The sequence below is a fragment of the Haplochromis burtoni genome, unplaced genomic scaffold (assembly GCF_018398535.1).
Source record: "Haplochromis burtoni strain Fernald_Lab_line unplaced genomic scaffold, NCSU_Asbu1 Contig_763, whole genome shotgun sequence".
Taxonomy (NCBI): domain Eukaryota; kingdom Metazoa; phylum Chordata; class Actinopteri; order Cichliformes; family Cichlidae; genus Haplochromis; species Haplochromis burtoni.
The window spans coordinates 124,502-140,789 of NW_024583124.1; the positions used below are offsets into that span (position 1 = coordinate 124,502).

Genomic DNA, 16,288 nt, shown 5'->3' on the forward strand with positions numbered 1-16,288 from the left:
AAGCAGAAGTCAGCCTGTTTAAGGTTCTGATGTCTATTCTGTATGACTTAAAGCAGTTATGACATGGTCTGATTTTCTCACCCAATAAAGGAATATTTCATATATCAGTCTACTCTTCATTCTATCAGACACAGTTATCACAGCTCGTACATTTTCTTTTTACACATAAAATGGTAAATGGCCTGCATTTGTATAGCGCTTTTCTAGTCCCTAAGGACCCCAAAGCGCTTCACACTACATTCAGTCATTCACCCATTCACACACACATTCACACACTGGTGATGGCAGCTACACTGTAGCCACAGCTGCCCTGGGGCGCACTGACAGAGGCATACACATGTATGTAAGCATTGAGCCAAATTTAGTAATGCCAACATATTAAAAGAACAATATTTGTCTCTCATATATAATACATCTATATATACACTGTCACAGATACTGGTCTTTGAGTGAAGGTATAAGGTGATAGGAAATATAAATAACTTCCAATTTTACAAGCCTCGCACTTCTGGCCTTAGCGGTCTTTGAGTACGCGGCCCTTGTGGACTGTTAAGGCTGCGTACTCTAAGGCTGCAGACCCTGAATTGAGATATAGCCAGTGTTCCTGCAGCTTCCTGAGTCAGGGTCAATAATCATGATGTTCAGCCTGAACAGATCTGCAGCTGAAAAAAACCTTCCCTGTTTTACAGTTTCGATGGAAACTGAGCAGCTTATCCCACACACATTTAAACAAGTTTTCTGCACTGTCACAGTAAAATTATTTCTACTGATAATATCAATAAAGACGAGGTAGAGCCGGGTGGAGGCGTAGAAAGTTTTATTAAATGTGTAAAATCAACTGTTAAAAAGTTTTTAAATAAAGCAGAAAAAGAAGGAAACTCATCATTAATCATTATCATATCAACATTTACACTATAAAGATTATGAGGCTTTTATTTTGTTAACAGTGACTCAGGCTGTGATGTCACATGTGAGATCACATGGTGGCGGCAGCGTCCTCACAGCGTGGTGAACTGGCTCAGAGCTTCTCTCAGCTTATCTGCGATCTGACCAATCAGAGAGCAGATGGGAGACGACATCACAGACCTAAACATGCAACCAGACTCCGCCCACCCCGCCTCCCGCCTGGCGCTCACCTGCTGGTAGAAGGTGACCTGCTGCTCCAGGTAAAGCTGCATCACTCGGTTGTAGTCGTAGATGCGGTTGCTATGGAAATGGTTCATCTCAGCTGGAGGAGAGCAGACAGCGGCGAGTTACCCTTGGACATTTTTTTATTTATTACACATACAAACATTAACTTTATACTATTGTGGTATCATTTTATTTACTTTATTATTTAGTTCTTAGATCAGTTGTTCTTGGATTTTTATTTTGGTGGGATTGACATGAACCCAACATTATCATCTCTTCATACACATGTGGTATGTAGGTGGTGGCTGCAGCTCAGGTGGCAGAACAGGTCAGCCACTGTGGTCGGTGGTTCGATCCCAGGCTGCCTCCTGGCTGCATGTCAAATATCCTTGGGCAAGATACTAACCCTATGTTTGCCTACTGCTGGTGGTCAGAGTCCGGCAGCCTCGCCTCTGTCAGTGCGCCCCAGGGTGGCTGTGGCTACAATGTAGCTGCCATCACCTGTGTGTGGATAGGTGGATGGCTGAATGTAGTGTAAAGCGCTTTGGGGTCCTTAGGGACTGAATAAAGCACTATACAAATGACATTTACCTTTTTTTTTTTTTACATGTGAAACAGAAACAGCTGAAACTATGGCCGGTGATGAGGTAACGCGATGACATCATGAAAAGGCAGCAGGTGACTAAAGCTGAGTGTCTGACGAGACGAGCTGAGCAGGAAACACCCTCACAGGGTTTGTACATGTGACCGTCTACTCTGCTGTCAGACAGAGCAAGACAGTTTTATTTTGAAGGGTTGCATGAAGTCCCTGAATGATCCTGTGATGCTAAAGGTCAGCTGTGTGTCTCTGTCTCCTGAGTGACCGCGGCCCCTTCTCCTTCTTCTGAAGCTCCTCCAGATGTGATGTGTCCTGATGGGGATCTTGGTCTTCGGCTCAGGCCAAAGATTAAAGTTGGGGCTCTGAGTGGGTGGTGGTAACGCCCATTCTGGCCTCCTGCAGCATGTTCCTCAGCAGGATCGTCGTGGTTCTCTCTGAGTTTCTCCTCACTCCTGTTGTCCACACTTGGAGACACTGTGATAACTTTCACTCTTCTCCTCAGGTCTGAAGTGATTTATAAAGTGTCTTTGGATTTGGGACGCTGCTTTCTCAGATCAAACCCTCACAGATGTGTTTATACCAACTGTAAACTGGAGAAATTCCTTGGTTTGGTCTTAATTTAACATCTTTGAGTGTTACAGAGTGAACACAGGTCATTGCACAGCAGGTCCAAGCTGTGGGTCAATGACAAGCTCAGTTCTTCAGGAGGACAAACTGACTGTGGTCATGTTTGTCTCTCTGAAATTATTCTGTCATTGTTTGTAAACAGATTTATGCTTTTTAAATAAAACAAGCATGTTCAGAAACACTGCGCAGAAAATCCATCGCTCTGCTAAAAGCATGACAGCTTTAAATTTCACCAGGGGCTGATAACTTTATCAAAGAGATTACTTTGACCTTTGGGTTTGCTGGGATTTTTGGGTGGTGTGTGTGTGTGTCTGTGTGTGCTGTTACCCTGCAGGGCGTAGCTCATGCAGCTGAGCCGCTGGTTCATGCACTTCCTGTCGCTGTTGTTCATTTTTCCTGCAGAAACCAAACGATCACCTTCCTTCACTTTATCTGCAGCAGCCTGAAACACAAACACACACACACACACAGGTGAGACCACGCCCTCCTCAGCGCATCTGGAGCCCCTCCCATTCCCCAATTAATGTTGCTCTGACAACGATTGAATAAAAACCTCCAAAAGAAAAGCCTCAGTTTCCAGCTTCAGTCTGTTTTATTGTCTCATGTTTTCAGATATTCTCTGTGTGCACCTGCAGTTATGTGTAGCAGTACTGTGTGTAGTATAGTCACTACACACAGTAGTTCTGCTGTACCTTGTGTACAGCGATGATGTCTGGAAAACATGCCAGCAACCCTTTGTACTCGCTGTTAGTCTCCAACAGGAAGTGGAGGTCCTTCTGAGGCTGGAAACATCAACACAACAAAGAATGCAGTAAGAGAATAAACAAATATTATTGTAAGACTGAGAAAACACAGTATACTGTGTATTTATACATAGGTGTGTGTGTTTTTACCTGCTGGGCGACGACCTCAGCAATCTCCTCGTAGGTTTTTCCAGCAGCCGTCAGAGCGTCGGTCAACGTCGCCTCGCCTGCATCGCAGACACTTAAAAGTCTGTACTTATACCACATAATAGATGTTTACTGGATATTTACGTATTTCACAATGGAAACCAGCTTTAAGGAAAATGGTTCAGAAAGAACACACTGAGCTCAGAGTCCCTGAATGCACCGCAGGAGAGCTTCAAGTCCTCCGAGAATGTAAACAAAACCGTTGGTCAGTCAATAAAGTTGTTCCTGTTTAAGTGTTGCTGGAGTCCCTGCATTGTGATTATCTTTCCATCCTTCCTCCCTCCTTCCATCCACCCTCCTTCCATCCTCCCTCTCTTCCTCCCTCCTTTCTTCTATACTTCCATCCTCCCTCTTTCTATCTTTCCATCCTTCCTCAGTCCTTCCACCCTCCCTCCTTCTTTCCTACCTACTTCTATCCTTCCATCCTCCTTCCTTTCATCCTTCCTCTCTTCCTCCCTCCTTTCTTCTATACTTGCATCCTCCCTCTTTCTATCTTTCTATCCTTCCTCAGTCCTTCCACCGTCAATCCTTCATTCCTACCTACTTCTATCCTTCCATCCTCCTTCCTTTCATCCTTCCTCACTCGTTCCTTCCTCCTTCCTTCCATGCTTCCTCCATCCTTCCACTCTTCCTCCTATCCCTCTATCCTCCCTCCTTCCATCATTCCCTCCTTCCTTCCTCCCTCCCTCCTTTCATCCTCCTTCCATCCTCCCTCCTTCTATCCTACCCTCCTCCCTCCTTCCATCCTCTCTCCTTCTATCCTACCCTCCTCCCTCCTTCTATCCTACCCTTCTCCCTCCTTCCATCCTTCTATCTTCCATCCTCCCTCCTCCACCCTCCACCCCCACACTCCTCCCTCGCTCACCTGGATATTTGCTGGTGATGAATACAGTTGACAGGTTTCTGAAGGCTTGGCCGATGCGCTCATACTCTTTAGGAAGCGCTGGTTAAAAACAGATGAAGACATTACCACCCAATCACAGCTGTAAGTATTCTGTGTACATGTACACGGAATAACTTTAAATGTATGCACTGACGTCCGGTGCAGCGTTTCCAGTGCGCGTGCCCGACGTTCAGCAGCTCTCTGACGCCATCATCCATGGACTTTGTAAAGCGGCTGTAGTGTTCACACCTCTGTTCACTGCACACACACTCAGAGGTCACACAAAGGTAAAAAGCCACAGGTAAAAACATGTGAAACTGAGCTGCTGTTTGATGGAAGAACAGTGAAAGTACATTTATAATAAGGAACAGTAATGGGCCCAGTACACCGCCCTGTGGCACTCCCAGTGAGCTACAGCTAAAAAAGGGATTGACGCCTGATGACTGGTCATGTGACATTTGACAGACACAAGTTAGACGACCCTAATGAGCGAACCAATCAGAGGTAGCCTGACAGACCAAACCCAGGGTATAGGCCTTTACAAGCAGACTGAGTGACTTACACCTGGATGACATCGAGCTCTGCAGCTTCAGGTTCAACCAAACTGAACATCATTGGACCCACCGTCTCGTCTTTCTCTGCCTTCCTCTTCCCCGCCTTCCACTCCTGAAACAACAACAAACAGCCTTAGCCAATCAGCAAGCAGCATCAGATATCATCACACCTGACTGGCTCAAACATAATCTCCATAAAAGACCATACAAACATTTATAACCTATGGGTGGGGTCTGTTCTGTACCTGAAGCCTTCTGGTTTGTGTTTGTAGTCTTTCATTTGTTTGTGAGTAAACAAAAAGTACATCCCAGAGGCTTAGACAGCAGGTTCTCAGGTTACCTGAAAGATGTAAAGCAGGAGGTGGGCCTTCACCTACCTTCTCATCTCTGTGGGTGAGGAAAAGCTGAAAGACTTCACTCTGAGAGACGATGGGGTGCCGACACATCCGAGTCATCCAGGCCTGCAGACCCTCCATCCTCATCCTAATGAAGTCATCATCAAACCTGCCTACAAGCACGGGTGAGACTGGTAAGGTCAAAGGTGTTTGCTGGGTCATACAGGGTAGCTATGGCGATGGCTCACCTGTCACCTGTTTGTCAGGCAGTGAGGGGATGGGCAGTATGGACCCAAACTTCTCCAGCAGACGCTCGTACAGCCAATCAAAGTGCTTGTAGCGATGATTGACAGGGCTGTTGGTTGTCTGGAGGAAGAGGGAGGAGTCAGAGATTGATACCCAGTGATACTGCAAGTACTACTAAGTACTACAGAGTAAGTAAAGTAAGTACCGTAATTGTCGGGCTATAAGCCGCTACTTTTTGCACCAGCTTTGAACCCTGCGGCTTTTAGTGCGGTGCGGCTTTTCTATGGATTGTCCATGATTTTTGTGATATCGTAAGACGATTTGTTTTGTTTGTTCCGCTGTTGTACGGCACTACGTTGCCTGGCGGAAGGATCGGGGTTCAAGAGTGGTATGTTAGTCACTTGTCCGTCCGCCAGGCAACGTAGTGCCGTACGAAGTAGCGCGAAAAACAAACTTCAAAGTATCGCTACGCGTTCAGCGGGAGGCGTGGATGATGAGCGGCGATAAACTTGCGAAAAGCAAGTTATGCCCAACTCCACCGGTGGATTCTGACAGCGTGGAAAAGTGGGAAAACATCCACGATCACCAACGGATTTTGAAGGGCTGGACTGCTGCATGATGGAGAGGAGGACACAGCCACGGCCCTTCTGAGGGTGTTCAACTCTGACACTGACAACGAGGATTTCTTCTTCTTCTTTGGTTTTGAAAGTGACAACGAAGGAGAGAAGCGGAGAGTGGATGACGAAGCCATCCTGAGCCTGTTTGTATCCGACACTGGAGAAGAGGACTTTGGTGGTTTTAGTGCGCAGGAAGAAGAGAAAGATGGTGGTGAATGACTGACTTTTCTTCTTGTTAAAGCCGTGTCGCTGCACCTGAGCCTAAAAGGTAGGCCGAATCTATTTTTCTGGTGTGCTATAGGTTACTGTTATGTACTACATGTGCAAATATGTACCCATAACTTGTTTTTCAAAATATTAATAAAAGTGAGGTCTCCAAACAGCCATCTCTTTCCTGACAATTCCCTTTGTGCATATTCTCTTAAATATGATAAGTCAACATTGAAACACCTGCGGCTTTTAGTCAGGTGCGGCTAATGTATGTACAAAACAGGATTTTCCCCTGATTTTAGCTTGTGCGGCTAATATTCAGGTGCGCTTTGTAGTCCGGGAAATACGGTAAGTAAAATTTTATTTATATAGCACCTTTCAAGATAAAAATCACAAAGTGCTTCACAGAAGCTAAAACCTAAAAATAAAAATCAACCAAAAGCAAGTTTAAAAAAAAAGTGCTACTAAGCTCACATTGGGTGTTATCTGGTACTCGATGAAGCTCTTCAGTCCGTACATTTTGGACTCTTTCTTTGGATCAGCAATCACACAGTCCAGAGGAGACGTCGGGTACAGCCAGACGGGACCTACTTCTCCCATCTGATCGGACGAGGACCAAGAGCCAATCAGAGCAATCAACACCACACATCATTAACCAAGAGAAAAATGTTGGACTCACGTAGACAGGAAGCCTCTCTCTGCTGTCAGCCGGAGGTCGGGCTAACATAAAGACTTCTGGACTCGGACCTTTGGAGAACGAGAACCTAAAGACAAGAAGGCATCACTGTCTTCTACTCGTTTCTACTGATTTCTACTGACATCTACCGAATTATACTGACATCTACTCATTTCTACTGATTTCTACTGACATCTTCCAAATTCTGCCAACTTCCACTGACATCTGCTTCCATTAATTTTTAATAATATCTAACAACTACCAACATTCACTCCCTTCCACTGAAATCTACTAGGGTTTACCATCACTACTGACATCTACTGACATCTACTGAACTCAACTGATGTTTAGTAAGCTCTACTGTCTTCTACAGAAATCTACCAACTGCTAACCACTGTGACTGACATCTAATGACTCCTACCAGTGTTTACTTTGCTCTATGGACCGACATCTACTGGACTCTACTTTTAGCTCTACTGTGAGTCGTCTGTTATATTTGCATATTTCAGAAACATATGTACTTATTGAGGGAGATCTTAACACTGGGTCCATGGGCGCTTCGTCCTGAGGCTCCGGCCTCCCCTTCCGGTTGGTTGTTGTCATGGTAACTGCTCACCGACTGGTCATCCCATTCGTCGTCCCACTCGCCGTCATCATCCTGAACAGCTGATAGGGACACTGCTCGACATTCCTGATGTAAAACCTTTTTCCTCACAGTAACACACTATACTTGAAAATGAGCTGAAAACAAGCGTATGTTACCGTGCTGTGTGGGATTGTATCCTCGACTGTCCCATCCCTGTGTGTGACTGACAAAAGCCCCGCCCCCCGAGCTCAGGTCGCCGCCTCCTCCAACACCACCAGTGTTTCTGATCTGAAACATGACAACATCTTTAACAAACAGATGTTCCTGCAGACGATACAGACTTTACTGTAGCCATCAGAGCAGGGTGCTACCAATATGGTCGCAAATGCAACCAAATTTTTCAATTGTGCAACTAAAAAAAATCTTGGGTCACACCAGTTTGACCAACTGTTCGAGTACGAACAAAAAAAAGCCTCGGCAACTCTGAAGATCTCCGTGTGGTCAACAACAGACACGCATTATGCCCCTATCGTGGTCTGAACCAATCAGATATAGTCAGGGGTTTGAAAGTGCAGACGGACAGAGAGGTGAGTAGCTTGAATAAAGCGGTATCGATTAATTAAATCCTGATTGAAATATAAATGTATTCTGGAGCTGAAAGCCGACAGCTCACTGACTCTGATGTGTCGGCGGGTCCGTGCTTTGTGTTTACATCTTTTTTGGGCTAGATTCTGAGGTGCAGGTTTTGTCTCTCTCTAACCAAAATTCGCTGAACCAGCAGCAAAAGAAGATCCAAACTATGCTTCACATTTGATAAATGTCGTCATTAATTCCCTCTTACGTTTGCTGTTTTGCTTCCACCACGATAAGGTCACACTTCATGCACAGCTCTCTCTCTCTGTCTGTACTTTAAGTACAGTTTCCCATCTAAAAGTCTCTCCTTTCTGCATTATTCATTCGCTTATTGCCCACCAGTCTACCATTGTTTACAGCGCTGTCGGCCACTCTTTTTTTTTTTTTGAACTTAAATGACCTTGGACAAGAAAGCTTAATTTCTGCTGTTCAATACTGATCTTAGAAATATGGTATCTAAGCAGATTCTTACTCTGGATGGCATTACCTTGGCCTCCAGTAACACTGTGAGGAACCTTGGAGTCATTTTTGACCAGGACATGTCCTTCAATGCACATATTAAACAAATATGTAAGACTGCGTTCTTCCATTTGTGCAACATCTCTAAAGTTAGAAATATCCTGTCTCAGAGTGACGCTGAAAAACTAGTTCATGCATTTATTACTTCCAGGCTGGACGACTGCAATTCATTATTATCAGGAAGTCCTAAAAACTCGCTGAAAAGCCTTCAGCTAATCCAAAATGCTGCAGCAAGAGTACTGACAGGGACTAGAAAGAGAGAGCAGATTTCTCCTGTTTTGGCTTCCCTTCATTGGCTTCCTGTTAAATCCAGAATTCAAAATCCTGCTCCTCACATACAAGGTCTTAAATAATCAGGCCCCATCTTATCTTAATGACCTTGTAGTACCATATCACCCTATTAGAGCACTTCGCTCTCGCTCTGCAGGCCTACTTGTTGTTCCTAGAGTATTTAAAAGTAGAATGGGAGGCAGAGCCTTCAGTTTTCAGGCCCCTCTTCTGTGGAACCAGCTTCCAGTTTGGATTCAGGAGACAGACACTATCTCTACTTTTAAGATTAGGCTTAAAACTTTCCTTTTTGCTAAAGCATATAGTTAGGGCTGGACCAGGTGACCCTGAATCCTCCCTTAGTTATGCTGCAATAGACGTAGGCTGCCGGGGATTCCCATGATGCATTGAGTTTTTCCTTTCAGTCACCTTTCTCACTCACTATGTGTTAACAGACCTCTCTGCATTGAATCATACTTGTTATTAACATCTGTCTCTCTTCCACAGCATGTCTTTATCCTGTCTTCCTTCTCTCAACCCAACTCGTCACAGCAGATGGCCCCGCCCCTCCCTGAGCCTGGTTCTGCCGGAGGTTTCTTCCTGTTAAAAGGGAGATTTTCCTTCCCACTGTCGCCAAAGTGCTTGCTCATATGATTGTTGGGTTTTTCTCTGTATCTATAATTGTACGATCTACTGTACAATATAAAGCGCCTTGAGGCGACTGTTGTTGTGATTTGGTGCTATATAAATAAAACTGAATTGAATTGAATAAGAAAAGATGAAAAGAACTATTGATACATGTTTTGTTAAGGCCTGATCCGTCTGAAATTCATAGCCAGTGCTCTGAAATGGAGCCATCAATCTTTGAACGCTGAAAAAGCACACAGTGTATCCAGAAAACACATTATATGCTGCAATAAATGCACTGCCCAAGTGTCCCCTCTCCCCACTGCCTTTCAGCAGCAGGCAGCAGCAAACAGGTCGTCGGAGGAGCCGATGTGATGATTAGGTTTAACATTGCCTACAATATTACCAAAGAGTGCCGAAGCACTTCAAGCACAAGCACTTTTTCACTAACTTATCTTTCTGCTAGAACTGTGCTCCAAATAAAGAACTTTGTGTTGACAAGATTGTTAGTTAATCGTTTACAAATCAATATTGTCTGTATGGACAGCAATTTCCGTCCCCAAAAAAGTGCACATGTAAAACTGCGGTGTTAAGTGATGCGGTTGAAAAATTTGGGTGCGCCTAACTTTTGTGCTGGTGCGCCTAAGAAAAAAAGTCAGGCACACCAGTGCAACCGTGGCAAAAAGTTATTCTAGAGCCCTGCAGAGGTTACACTGTGTGGTCCAGTGGTCTCCATGGTGGGTTTATCACTCTGTGCTGTGATTTTCAGTATCTCTGTGAAGTGTTTGTGCCTTTGTGAACTTGAAATCAAATAAAGATGAAATATCCTCGGTTTTAGTCTCTGTCGGTTTGGTAAAATAAATGATTGCAGTTTGCCCGATGAAGCCCTGATGGACGTATTTATTGATGTTTGGACGTCTATCAGCCTGTGAGTCAGCTGCTTGTTTTCACTGAAATACTGATTTTCTGGCCTCTGTTCTGGAATCTCACTGAAACTGAGCTGAATTCAAACAAACAGTCAAATAATAATAAAAACTAAACTCAAAGGTAAGTGTTGGACAGAGTGTGTGACACTGATGAAGGTGAAATTCGCTGATCTGTGCCTCTTTGTGTTGACACGACATGAAATAATGTCACAGCGCTCACCTGTAAATATCCCTCAGGTACAAGGCCGGTTTGTCCGCTGGAGTTCTGGGCCTGGATCCAGCCTCCACCCACAGTCTGAAGAACAGGGACACGTGAGGGGGTGGAGCCGTGTTTCCTTTGCAGTGTGTGCAGTGTAAACACCTGTGTTTACCTGGTCTGTCACAGTGATGGTCTCCCCCTCTCTCACCGACAGCTCGTTGTTTCCTGGCTCCGCTGTGAAGTCGTACAGAACCAGAGCCTGGAGAGCGCACACACACATGCACACACACGCACAGAGCTCAGACTGGTACAAACTAAAGTTTAGGGGCAGTCAGAGGAACCAGCTCTGGTTTGGGCTCAGAGGAAACGTCTGGATGTCAGTGAAACTACAAACTCTCGAACCTGACTTCCTGTTGGACCACAGCACTTCCTGACATCCACATATCAGGAACTTCCAGGCTTTCTGGGTTTTTCTTTCCAGAGAAGCTCACACAGAGACATTTCCATGTGCAGCGATGAAACGTCGTCTCCTGCCTCCACACGTTTATTCATGAACACAAATATGATTTCTGCTTGTCGCATTGACAAACACGTCTGCAGAGCCGAACAGTCACAAAATAATTTGAAGTTATATTTGAGTTCAGGACTAACGCTGATGCAGGAGCGCTACGTCGTTGCAAGTCAGTCATATAAAAGTTTACTCTGTGGAGACCGTCACAAACTCTCTCACTGATTAGAGTAATTGTGATTGTAGAGTGTGATTGTTATATTACAACTTCTTTCTACTTACAGTAGAAATGATCATGTGAGTTTTCCATTGCCACGCTCCCACCTGAGGACAACGACGGTCCCCATCACCCTCAGGTCTGTTTCACTCCAACACACCATCACTTCCTGCAGCACCACCCACGCCCACAGCTCAGTCTCTGCCCCAAGCCTGATGGTGGAGGCTGCAGACCTGTCACCACGTCTCCCTCATTGTTAAACTGTTACTATGGTTTCATCCCTCGCATCACTGATCCCCGATCAGGACGCCGTCCTTCAGTGAAACCATCAGAGTAAACATGAGATGTCTGATTGATTTATTCATCCAGGCTCTCATTCCCACCACACCAGCAAAGGTGCAACAGACACAACAGGTAACGAGACATCAAGTACAAACAAGTACAGATGTGTCAATTTGATTATTCCTGGAAACACCAGCAGCACATTTGAAATCCTGATTTTGTCCGATTCCCGGGGCGATCATTTGGATGATGCTGTGAATGTGGTTTTAGATACGGGCGACACGGGCGGTTGCCCGGGACGGCATCACGGGCATCAGCAAAAAAAAAAAAAAAAAAATTGCTCGTAATCGTGCTGCCCCGACATCAGCCAGCGCATATTGGGAATGGTACAGGGACCGATCGGTTTTCTATCGCACATTTGCTGGGAGTAAGGGTGCCCTCCGCTTGCGAGGTGCGCCTGCTGCTTGCGGCACAGTGAGGAGAGGGCGGGGCGGCGGGGGATTCTCTGGCTGGCTGGAGCAGCATCTAATAACCAACTCGCAATAAAACAAAATAAAAACAAAACAACAAACACGAAAACACCAGACATCATGATACAGACTTATAATTTGCACCAAAGTTTTTTCGAAATTCTATACACGAAAAGTGAGCGCGAGCCCTCGGTGCACCTGCTTGCTGCTGAAGTCAAAGTAAACTTTATTGTCATCTCCGCTACATACAGTCCAGTATATAGAGACGAGACGACGAGGCTCCAGTTACAGCAGTGCAAGTAAACAAACAATAAATATAAGAAGACTAAGAAAATAAATATACACTTTAGGACTCGGGGTAAAAGGATCAATAACAATTTAAAATTTATAATTTACAGTTTGATGATTTAAAGTCTCACACAACCCGTCGAAAGGGGAGGGAGACCTGCTGCTTCCAAATAGAGCACATTTCATTCATAATGTTGTAAATCCAAGCCCATCATGGATTCATGATCTGAATCCTGGGTTGTGTGAAATCTCAGAAATAAACCTTAGACAAAGTAAATCTGTGAACTAAGATGTAGGTGTGTTAGGTTATGTTGTAGGGATCCTCGATATGGGGGATTTGTGTTCATACTGGAGTGCAAAATTAAAACCAATGTAAGGTGGACAAAAAAAGTCCAAAGCCATCAGGTGCTCAGTTTAGAAAAAATAGAAAAGAAGAGAAACGAGCAAAAGATGCAGGTAAGCAGGTGTGTGATTGGATAATGGCATGTCATCCTGAAACAATCAGAGTCAGAATACTTTATTAATCCCTAAGGAAATTATGTGGATTACAGTTGCTCCAAGAAGAAATGGTAAAAATACTAAACTCCAAACAATACATTATATTACAGGTTTTAATATTAATTGTCAGTTGTTGATTTGTCCTGTTCTCATTGTATGACGAATTATGATGGCTGTTTGGTAGCCGTTTGCATACAATGCATACTCTCTCTCTCTCTTCATATGTGTGTTTCTCTGGCAAAATTCAGTATGTTTCGACAACAGTTTTATGGTAATGTATAATCCTTAATATGTTTTTTGTGTATGTGGGGGGGCACCAGAGGGAGTGTTCGCCCGGGGCGCCAAACAGGCTAGGACCGCCACTGGTGTCAGAGGACTGTGCTGTGGGAAACAGGAGACCTCCTCACACTGACAATCTCTGAGTTCGTCCTCACAATCTAAAGTTTCTGATATATCGCCTGCAGACCTCACTGATCATCACAGGGATCAATAACTCTCATCGATCTCTCCTCAGCAGCAGGTCTGTGACTTTTGACCCTCCTCTGAGCTTTTCCGACAACTTTTAAACGTGGGCTGGTGTTCTCGCACATGCGCAGCAACAGCCTGTGCGTTCCTATTTTCCCAACTGGATGTTGGCAGTTCTCCCCACGGCTGTTCAAGCCGTGTCTGCGGCTCTTCCCTCCCCCCGTGTCTCCCCCGTGTCTCCCCTGTGTCCCCCTCCTCTCCTCGTGCCGCTCGCTGCACCTGTCTGCTGACACCTGCCGTGTCTCAGGTGTGTCCCCGCCGTTCTGTTGCTCCCCGAATCCGGTTCGGTTCAGCGCGCTGATTGGAGCCAGCCGCGGGGTCAGAGGTCACCGCAGATAGGTACGCGTGCAGGCGATGGTCTTACCTGAGCAGCCATGGTGACGTCACAGGAGTAGGTTCGATCCCGGTTCTTGCCGTCAGCTCGCGGACCGACCTGAGCCCCGCTGCGTCAAGGTAGGGAGCGCGAGGACGGCACTTCCGCTGTGGCGTTTCACAATTAAAGCACCGCAGTAGCTCTAGGGCAAACAAACCTATAAAACGACACCTTTAGTGACGACACTTTAGTGGAGTCTAAAGAAGCTGTGAACACAGGCAAGTTGATTTCATATAATAAAATACAGGAATGCGTTAAATAAATCACACAGATTCGCTTAGTTTTATTAATTTTTATTTTGAAAGTCCGCTTCCGTTAGTTTATTTTTGTGCTCTGAAACCTTGACCACATATGACGTCATACGCGGAAGGGCTATTCCACTGGGCGTCTCCTGAAAACTCTCCAGTTACACGCTGTAAAAATACTGCAGTTGAAAATACTATTGAAGCACATTAAAATACTACAAAATACACAGACGAACACTACAAAATACAAAATGCTAAAATATTACGAAATACTTGTTAAAATACTGCTATTAAATGCATTAAAACACTACAAAATACACTAAGATCATTAGGATCAGTGTGCAGAGTGTAAAATATGAACTTTAACTGTAAATTTAATAACACAGTAAACAATGGTTTTTTATAAAAAGTAAAAGTACAGATAAAAACTGTAGAAACACAAAAATAAACAGTGCGTCATAAAACTGTATGATTGTTGTTACAGTGAAACACACGTGGGGGACTCGGGCTTCACTCTGTCTGCTGTGTGTGGTCTCTGGGCCAAAGGTCACACCTGAAGCCCGTGTCAGGTGACCTGTGGCCGAGTCAAGGCGGTCGTAGGTCACACCGTCGCTACTGCCTGGACTCAAGCCTGAAGAATGGCATCTCTGAGATACCCAGCAGGTGTTTCCTGTTTTATTTTGGCTGTCAGCCCTCCACTTCCTGCCTAGCATGTGTCTGCAGGCTGTTTGCCCTGCCCTAGCCTGACTCACCTGTGCTCACCTGTTCTGGGATAATCTGTTTTTGTGTGTGTTCATGCTTCTGCTCTGACTCTGTGGTATTAGGTCATATGTTATTAATGAGATGTGTGGCAGCCACACCACTCATACTACTGCTCCCATAATGCAGTGCATCTGCTATTTTATTACACCACAGAAAAAAACAATACCTGTGTCCAGAGGTCCTGAACTCAAATCCATAGAAACATCAGAAACTCACATTTTAGAAAGTACTGCACGGGTACTACACATGTATTACATGTACACATATGATTGAAGGATAAATACTTTAAACCACAGGTATGAACCAGTGTGCAGTGTCCACTACACAGGAACACCTCTGTGTGTGTCTTAGATCACAGCAGGTGTGCCATTTCTCTGAGCGGGTCAGTAAACTCACCACACACAGTCAGTGGCACTGCAGGAACTCGTGTGGTGTTCAGATTCTGCCTGATCAAACTGTGTGAATCAGTCTGAGTTATACTGAGGCGTATGAGTGGAGCTCAGCTGGGGTGGGGGGGCTCAGCTGGCGGGTGGGTGGGCTTGCCCCTCCCCAGCCAAACTACAGCTACACCCACAGGTTGGAGTAAACGCTCCTGAAATCTTAAAGTTTGTGTGTTTTCTGGAAAACAAAGACGTGTTGTTGATTCGGAAACAATTTCTTTGCTCTGGTCGATAAACGTTCGTCCTCTCTCGCCAAATGTTAAAGCATGTTGTTGCACACAGGTGGGGATGCTCACATAGGAGGAAGTAGAACTACAATCAGGAACTCCAGAAAACCAACCTTCACACTAAAACAGGAAGTAACCAAAAGACTAAACACACAGAGACACCAACACTGTCCCAGGGAGGAGAGTGAACAGAGACAGGAGAAGTAACCTGTAAGCAGGAAGCAGCGCTTTAAGAGTGTCCCTGAAACAAATGAGTCACATTAGAAACAGGTAAACAAAGAGCAGCGCAGCAGGAAGATGAAAGTGAGTCAGCGTCATGTTGATGAATCCAGGGTCCTGCACATTTTTAAACCTCACAGCTGGAACTCAGAATGACTGCAATGATGTCAGTCATGTATAGGGTCACACTTCATGTTTCTAGACTCTATCAAACCTTTAAAATGCTGTTGGACATCTTTAATGACAGAATCTCAGTAATGTTTCAGCGTAAAATGTAACCAGATTACAATCAAACTGTCTCTAAGTCCATGTAGTTTAAGTCTTACGGTGTGTTCACACCGAACGCGATAGAGGTGGCCAGAGCGTCAGGTTTACATGTAAAGTCAATGGAAAAAGCGCAATGACACGCGATTGCGTGTGCCGCGAAAATTTGGAAGCAGAATTGCATTGCGAAAACGCGTGAAATGGGCGTCAATATACCGCGTTTGCCGTGTTTGGCTCGCAAATAAAACCACACGCGTCAGTTTTTGTGTTGCATTTTGTGCATACGCGCATTTCGCGTCTACCGCTCGAGTTGGAAAAATCTGAACTCAAGCGTCAAATCGCACCACGACAACCAATCAGGAGCCTGCTGACGTGGCTCTGACCAA

At 45.0% G+C, this 16,288-nt stretch overlaps 1 protein-coding gene across 3 annotated transcripts; it reads right to left on the minus strand.

Annotated features, from left to right (window-relative positions):
• Positions 1 to 800: 800 nt before the first annotated feature.
• Positions 801 to 13,869, minus strand: LOC102309516 (sorting nexin-9). Of its 3 annotated transcripts, XM_005950218.3 has the most exons (17): positions 13,737 to 13,869; positions 10,757 to 10,843; positions 10,606 to 10,680; positions 7,590 to 7,701; positions 7,349 to 7,505; positions 6,831 to 6,915; positions 6,626 to 6,751; positions 5,327 to 5,444; positions 5,121 to 5,251; positions 4,752 to 4,855; positions 4,344 to 4,447; positions 4,172 to 4,249; positions 3,250 to 3,326; positions 3,049 to 3,138; positions 2,684 to 2,798; positions 1,137 to 1,228; positions 801 to 1,046 (listed from the first exon to the last, which is right to left on the minus strand). In XM_005950218.3, exons 1-17 carry the CDS (start codon positions 13,746 to 13,748, stop codon positions 999 to 1,001), a joined length of 1,611 nt encoding a protein of 536 aa, XP_005950280.1. In that variant the 5' UTR covers positions 13,749 to 13,869; the 3' UTR covers positions 801 to 998. The 3 variants fall into 3 exon arrangements, with proteins under 3 accessions (XP_005950280.1, XP_042071505.1, XP_005950281.2); XM_042215571.1 differs by lacking the exon at positions 13,737 to 13,869 and having other exon boundaries at positions 10,757 to 11,916; XM_005950219.3 differs by lacking the exon at positions 13,737 to 13,869 and having other exon boundaries at positions 7,349 to 7,493; positions 10,757 to 11,915.
• Between the last annotated feature and the right edge of the window lie 2,419 nt (positions 13,870 to 16,288).

Coding starts and splice junctions, on each gene's coding strand:
- LOC102309516 (XM_042215571.1), bottom strand. CDS start 10,864: ATGTGTGTGTGCGCTCTCCAGGCTCTGGTTCTGTACGACTTCACAGCG. Junction 4,856..5,120: donor TCACCCACAGAGATGAGAAG/GTAGGTGAAGGC, acceptor TTGTTGTTTCAG/GAGTGGAAGGCGGGGAAGAG. Junction 4,448..4,751: donor GAGCTCGATGTCATCCAGGT/GTAAGTCACTCA, acceptor GTGTGTGTGCAG/TGAACAGAGGTGTGAACACT.